Here is a 7,495-nt window from a genome sequence, read left to right on the forward strand (position 1 = left end):
AAAAACTAAAATGATCAAATAAAAAAAATTAAAAAACACAATTCTGATATTAGTCTTTTAACTTTTCTGGTAATTTATACTCTTTCCGTCCCAAATTAATTGACTATTTTTATTTTTGAAATATTTTTCTTTAACTTTGATCTTAAATATTTTTATTTGTGTTAAATAGTATTTGATGAAACTTATAACAATAAAAAAAATTTAAAATACAATTCATTCATATATTTTGCATCAAGTATTATATATCAAAAAGAAAAATATTTGAGATTAAAGTTAAAAAATAAATACTTTGAAAAGTCAAATATAGATAATTCATTTGGGAGTATTTTTTAATATTCAGTCAAATTTGATATATTGAGGGTTCTTACTGGAGAATACGCCAACATATAGGGGGGTGTAGGTATAACGTTTTGCAGGAAGCAGTCGAGAGAGAAAAAAAAAAAAGGCACTTTGGATGCTCTCCGGTCTCTCTCTCTCTTTCTTTCTCAATGCAGCAGCCATTAAAGGATCTTTTAAGTTTCTGCTTTAGCTCTGCAACAGTAGCTCGCTCATCAAACTTCAATTCGACTTTCTGCTTCTTTTTTCTTATCAGATTTGTCCAAATGTTGATTTGAATGTCTCAAAATATTGACAATTACAAGGTCCAGAAAAGATCGATGTCTACAGCTTTTCTTTCTATCTGATCGGATTTTCAAGCAAAAATGAAGTCGAAGACTCGTTTGGACTCCGCCGTATTTCAACTCACGCCAACAAGAACAAGGTAAGTTTGTACGCGTTTTTTGGTTATTGTATGTGCTAAGCTCCGAACTGCACTTTGTCCTGTGGCTGTACTTCATATATGTTAACATTTAATTCCGTGATGTTCGAGTGTTACTTCTGTTAGAACTTATTCCACAGGCATTTGACCTACTATGAATGTGGACAAATTTGTGTGATGTATGCTCGATTTATCATTGTTATTTATTTCGTCACTGTTGAAGCATTTAAAACCTAGAAAACAAATAAGCAGATACCATCATCCAATGCAATAGAAGGATAGTTTAGCATGAGTATCAAAAGGATTGAGAAATGCTCGCATTGAAATTTGAATTTAAACGTTACTCCTGCAAAACTACCAGGTGTGATTTATACATCATCGCAAATGATAAGAAAGAGAAGATCGCTTCTGGTTTGCTGAACCCTTTTATTGCGCACCTAAAGACAGCTCAGGATCAGATTGCAGAAGGTGGTTATTCAGTTTTGCTTCAACCAGAATCTGGCAGTAATGCAACATGGTTTACAAAGTGTACAGTTGAAAGGTCTGTATTATTTATTCTTGGTTCTTTAATGTTTTTTGCATTAGTCATTTTGGTAAAAACCTATTAAAACTAGTAGAGAAGATTGAAGAAAAGGAAAAAAGATAACCTAATATCTTTGTTGATTATAGTTTTGTTCGCTTTGTGAGCACCCCGGAGATTCTTGAACGTGTCTACACTATAGAATCTGAAATCCTACAGATAGAAGAAGCAATTGCCATTCAAGGAAACAATGATATTATGGTGAGCCTTATGACCATATATACATTTAACTATATCATATTTCGGAATTATTTGTTCTTAATTCAAGCTTTCATCATTGCAGATAGAAGACCAACATGTAAAGCCTCTAGCAATGTCAGTCAATGAAGGTAACAAACCTGGACATGATACTGATGAGGATAAGGCAATTGTCCTTTATAAGGTAACAAACAAATCACCAATGTACTCATTTTCTCATGTATCTTATCATTTTTTTTATTAACTACCTTTTTCCTTTTTCCCCTTTTGGCAGCCTGGTGTTCAGGAGACTAGCAGTTCCAGTGGCAAGGAGGGAAATTCAAAGTATTGGTGCTTCCTTTCTTGAATTGATTCAGTGTGAAAACCGAATACTTCCCAATTTATATATAAAAACAGGATTATATGTAAAACTACTAAATTCTTATTCACATGTATAACATTCAGAGTCCAGCTCTTAAATGTTCTTGAGACACGCAAAACAGTGCTGAAGAAAGAACAAGGCATGGCTTTTGCACGTGCTGTAGCTGCTGGATTTGAAATTGACCATGTGGCAAATTTGTTATCTTTTGCTGAATGTTTCGGTGCATCACGTCTAATGTAAGTAGATTATATTTTTAACATTTTTTTTTTAAAAAATTGACAACCTGGCAGATTCTTTTGACTTTTTTTTGGTTCATATACAATAGGAGTGCTTGTTTGAGGTACATGGATTTATGGAAGCAGAAACATGATTCAGGACAATGGGTTGAAATAGAACCAGAAGATGCAATTTCCACCAGATCAGATTATTCTGCCATAAATGCATCTGGAATTGTGCTTTCAAGTCATAATAATGAACTCAGAAGTGAGGCTACAACTCCAGAAACTAAAGAAAAAACATCCAGTGATCCAAATGCAGGTAAGGATTTATAAACCAATTGATCTTTATCATTTTGATGTTAATATTCTATACTTTTTTGTGATATGGTTGACCAAATCCAGCTGGTCAACAACAATATCATACAGGACAATTTCCCCATCCAGCTTTTCCTCCATGGTCAATGCATTCTTCCCCTGGTTATCAAGCATATCATATGCAAGGAATGCCCTACTATCAACATTATCCAGGAAATGGTCCATTTTACCCTCCACCTTACCCTCCAATGGAGGATCCCCATAGAATTGAACAAAAGAGGCAATCCATGGATAACTTTGATTCTGAAGAAAGTTCAGAACAACATAAAAATACAGGAAAAATGAAATCAGGGAAGGTGGTTATTCGTAATATTAACTTCATCAACTCAAAAAGACAAGATTCCTCAGAAGATGATGAGTCAGCTTCTGACACTGATCCCAAGAGTAATGCAATTGCAAATAAGAAAACCTTAAGATCTCCAAAGAGAAAAGGTAAAAAAGAAACCGAATCTGATAATGGCCATTGGGATGCATTTCAAAGTTTTATACTCAAAGGAGCTGCAGAAGATGGAAAGGAATCCAATGAAGATATGTTTTCCATGGAAAGGAATCGGAATCAGAATCCCCAAAAAAGACAACAAAAAACCATGTCTGGTGATGATCCATTAGTTCATGGAGGACATGCTGACAATATCCAAGGGGACAAAATTGATATGCAATCATATGAAAGAAATGGAAGAAAGATTATTTACAGGAATGGAAATGATGATGATTTCATGGTAGGTGGAAGAGCACAAGCAAATGTAAGGAATTCGTTAGATCCATTGGCTGATTCCAGGTTTCAGGATCGGAATGGAATTGACTTACGTGGGAATACCGATGAAGCATTAATGGTTTCCATCCGATCATCTTCTGGTGTAAATGACAATAGAATTACTACCATCAACATGGATTATGACCTCTCATCAAGAAGTCAAAATCCAGAAAACAAAGTCAACTATGAGCCACATGACTTAAGCTTGATGCCTGAACGAGGTGTTGAAGATAGGTCAATAGGGTATGATCCTGCTCTAGACTACGAAATGCAATTAACTGAAGATGAGAAAAGGAGAAAAGAGAGTTTGATTGATGTCAAGAAAGGATCCAAAAGTGCAGAAAAGATCCAAAGGTCAAAAGTTAATGGGGATAAGAAGCTTGTGGGACCCATAAGGAAGGGTAAACCATCAAAGGTGAATAGTACTTTAGAGGATGCAAAGGCACGTGCTGAGAAACTAAGATCTTTCAAAGCTGATCTCCAGAAAATGAAGAAAGAACAGGTATTGTTGTTGTTGATTATCTTAAAGATGATGTGGTAAATTCTGATGTCATTTTGTATAAAATTGCCATATGCTTAAATCTAGTTTCCTTTTTCAGCAAGATGCAGAACTTAAAAGACTCGAAGGTCTAAAGATAGAAAGGCAAAAGAGAATTGCTGCACGAGCCAATTCCAATTCCAATTCCAATTCCCATTCCCATTCCAATTCCAATTCCATTTCCACGAGAAAATCATTACCATCAAAACTTTCCCCTATGTCCCACAAATCATCAAAGTTCACAGATTCAGAACCCGGATCATCATCTCCTCTACAAAGATCCAAAATAAGATCAATAGGATCAACAAATTCAAAGAAACCCTCAACAAACAGCAAATTAACTGAAGGGAGTAGTAGTAACAGGATGACTAAATCCATGTCATCAATGTCTGACACAAAGAAAGAAGTCAACTCCATTGTTACTCCTGATTCAAAAGCTTCCATTACACGTATTAGAAGGCTATCAGACCCTAAAAAGATCAACAACAACAACACTCATCCTACAACTACAACTTTATTGAAGACACGGAGTGCAGAAATTGTTTCTAAAACAAAATTATCAAATGGGCCTGAAATTAAAAAGATTTCTGCTATTATGAGCCTTGATCAAAGTAAGGCAGCGAGTTTACCAGAGCTGAAGATCAAAACATCTAAAGTGTCTTCGAATTTAAGTGAAAAGTTTTCGAAAATGAATGAGGAGAAAGACAAAGTTTCTGGAGTTGCTAAAGTGAATTTGAATGAAAAATTGTTGATTGATGAGAATCCTATGATTGATAAGAGTGTTGTAATGCTTGAACATAAGCAGCCTTCTCCAGTAACTTGTAGGGTAAGTAAAAAGTTTGAGGAAGATTGTGTAGGCATTCAAAAGGTGGAAGTTGTTGATAAGGAGACCATTTCAATCCAACCGAGTTCTTGTGAGGTAAGAAAGTTGTTTTTGGGTTAAATGCATTTAGAATTTTAGATTATAAGTTGTATTTTTAGTTATATTATCTATCTTGTTTGTTTAGGTGAGGAAAAATTCAGAAATGGTGGAAAGTTCAGGGGAAAAAAGCTACCAAGCACCTGTTGCACGTGTGTCATCTTTTGAAGATCCATCAACTAGAAACTCAGAATATGCAAAAGCACCTCAGCCTCAGACAAATTTTGTGGGTGGGGGAACTGAAAAAGCATATATATCTGATTTTAACAACTTAAAATTGGAAAAGATCCCTGAAGTCCTTGAAAAGCCTCAGGTCAAAGAAGTGAAAGGATTCAGACGACTTTTGAAACTTGGAAAGAAAAGCCATACCCATTCAGATACTGCAAGTGGGAATGATGTTGCTTCTTCAGGTGGAGGTAAGTGGTAACCCCTAATTTGTATATTATTATTAGGGCTGAATGCAAAAAAAAAACACAACTTTACTTTCATCTGATGTTGATGTTTTTGTTGTGAAGTTCATACATTGAAGACCTTAATTGCTGAAGATCGAGCTCCCACTCATGGTCAAAAGTGTGAGTGTTCTTTTAGTCAACTATTCTTTCAAAAATAGTAATATGGTTTTTCTAGTGTTGGCTTTTGAGTATAATAATAATAATAATACATCTTGCAAGAAATAGCAACATACTTTCATTTCTTTGTTTATTTTATTTTTTTTTAATGTTTTTTTTCTATTTCAACGTTGTACTTTGAAAAATAGAGAGAAATAAATCAATGAAAGTAGGTTGCTATTTCTTGCATTAAGCTGAATATAATAGTAGTAGAAGAGGGAGGGGGTAAACAAATATAAAATATTTGTTGGTGTATTGAATATGTGATCCCATGGCATGGCATTACAATTGACAGCTTCAAGACACTTCTCGTTGTTATCATCCTTCCGTGGGGAAAAGAAGCCAACACCATGAACATGTTCATGAGCATGAAACTATGTAATATTTTTAGTCAAAAGTTTTGGATCATGTATATTTAAATCCTTTTAGATTCAACAAAATATTATATTTGTGTCTATAATGTATGGGTTTTCATTGTAACATTTTTTTTTGGTCCCTAGGCATTTATATTATTACAGCTTTTAACTAAAACAACAATAACAATATCCAAATCTCATGAAAATGGAGTAAGACAAATACGTGTCTAGTCGTGCCTTCACCAAAGGTAGAGACTAGAGAGATTGCTTCCAGTAATACCCTCTAACATAAGAAACAAAAGTATGGGGTTACAAAAAAATAATAATAATAAAATTAAATTAGGACAAAAAGTAAAGGGGAAAACATAAGGTAATTACATTATGAAAAAAAAAAACTGCAATATTCCTTCCCTCGGTTTTTGGTAATCGGCATCCCTCCCAACACAATATTAAATATTGATTGTCATGTCTTTGTCAATTGTCATGTAGTAACAATGTTCAACCATATATTATCATCCCCATTTGTACAACTTCCATCTTCTCATGTGACTTCTTAATTGTGATCCAGGCAACAAATTCGGCATAATTGTCACCATATAAAATAGGACAAGACTCAAGACTGCTTTGAGTATCCTCTACTTTAATCATCCCGTTTTTACACATCATCCTCAACACCATTTCCAGATTTCCTTATGGATTATAGACTGTAAAAACTTAGAAATTATCTTTCTAATGCCGGTTAGAATAACTATAATATGTAATAAACCCAGACCCAAATTATTTTCAAATGTCGAAGCAATTTCTGGCTTCGGGTCATGTTATCAAAATGCAAGACTTTATATAATATATAAATCCATTTTCATCATGCCTAAACTTTTTAAATGTTTATAAATGGTCTCCACTTAATTTATATATTTATTTAATCTTTTAAAAAAAAATCACAAGATAAACAAAGGGGGATTTTAAATACACCTGGAATAGAAGTCAAAACCACTAGTTGAAAACTATTAATGGTAAAGTTAATTAAAAAAATATTAAATATGTAATAATGGTTTTATTGAATGAGAGATTACGGATTTCAAAATTATTTTAATATATTTGTTTAGAGTAAATTACAGAAATGGTCCTTGTGTTTTTGTTTTATTTTCAGTTTTGTTTCCTAATTTAAAAATTAATAGGTTGTATCTCTATAATTTATGAATATTACACTTTTAGTCCTTGTTTCAAATAAAATCACTAACTTATTCTTCCGTTTCCTTTGTTATTTTCTTTTAACAATTTATTATTATTATTATTACTATTATTATTATTATTATTATTATATAACAATTTTATTTTTTCTTTATTTTAATAGAGTTTGTATAGATTTCATATATTTTCTTTATATATATATATATATATATATATATATATATATATATATATATATATATATATATATCAAAATTACAAAAATGGTCAATATGGTTTGCCAAAAGTCACAAAGTCAGTCCCTGATAATTTTTTTTTTTTATGAATATGGTATTTGTGGTTTCCAAAACTTGCATGAATGACCTTTTTTGCTAACGTCGTATTATACATAATTTGATTTTTATTAATAATTTTCATTCGTTAACCTAAAAAAACTATTTTTACGTGTTTATTTTTATATATTTGTCGGTATAATTCAAGGTGGTTAACCTTTTCTTTTGTTTATTTTTTTAAATTACATGGTTTTTTTATAAACTTTTCGGTTTAAATTCGAGTTTGTTTACGTTTCGAACAATAAAAAATAACGATCACAAACAATTAAACGAACAATAAAAAAATATAATATGATATTTTTTCACAA

The 7,495-nt window shown here is 32.3% G+C and overlaps 1 protein-coding gene across 2 annotated transcripts; it reads left to right on the top strand.

Moving 5' to 3' along the window:
* Positions 1-411: 411 nt before the first annotated feature.
* LOC145053330 (COP1-interacting protein-like protein) lies at positions 412-5,790 on the top strand. Of its 2 annotated transcripts, none has more exons than XM_079001357.1 (12): positions 412-760; positions 1,119-1,298; positions 1,427-1,538; positions 1,621-1,719; positions 1,810-1,859; positions 1,980-2,132; positions 2,222-2,433; positions 2,541-3,745; positions 3,843-4,700; positions 4,789-5,116; positions 5,216-5,272; positions 5,604-5,790. In XM_079001357.1, the coding sequence occupies exons 1-12, from the start codon at positions 702-704 to the stop codon at positions 5,660-5,662; spliced, it is 3,372 nt and encodes a 1,123-aa protein (XP_078857483.1). In that variant the 5' UTR covers positions 412-701; the 3' UTR covers positions 5,663-5,790. The 2 variants fall into 2 exon arrangements, with proteins under 2 accessions (XP_078857483.1, XP_078857482.1); XM_079001356.1 differs by having other exon boundaries at positions 413-760; positions 2,517-3,745.
* Positions 5,791-7,495: the final 1,705 nt, after the last annotated feature.

Source organism: Lactuca serriola, chromosome 5 (assembly GCF_051521515.1).
Source record: "Lactuca serriola cultivar US96UC23 chromosome 5, Lser_US96UC23_V15, whole genome shotgun sequence".
Taxonomy (NCBI): domain Eukaryota; kingdom Viridiplantae; phylum Streptophyta; class Magnoliopsida; order Asterales; family Asteraceae; genus Lactuca; species Lactuca serriola.

What these genes read in the sequence shown, in the direction of transcription:
- LOC145053330 (XM_079001356.1), top strand. Translation starts at nt 702, where the DNA reads ATGAAGTCGAAGACTCGTTTGGACTCCGCCGTATTTCAACTCACGCCA. An exon ending in GGCAAGGAGGGAAATTCAAA is followed by an intron (nt 1,860 to 1,979) that starts GTATTGGTGCTT and finishes TATAACATTCAG; the next exon opens with AGTCCAGCTCTTAAATGTTC. An exon ending in TGTTGCTTCTTCAGGTGGAG is followed by an intron (nt 5,117 to 5,215) that starts GTAAGTGGTAAC and finishes TTTGTTGTGAAG; the next exon opens with TTCATACATTGAAGACCTTA.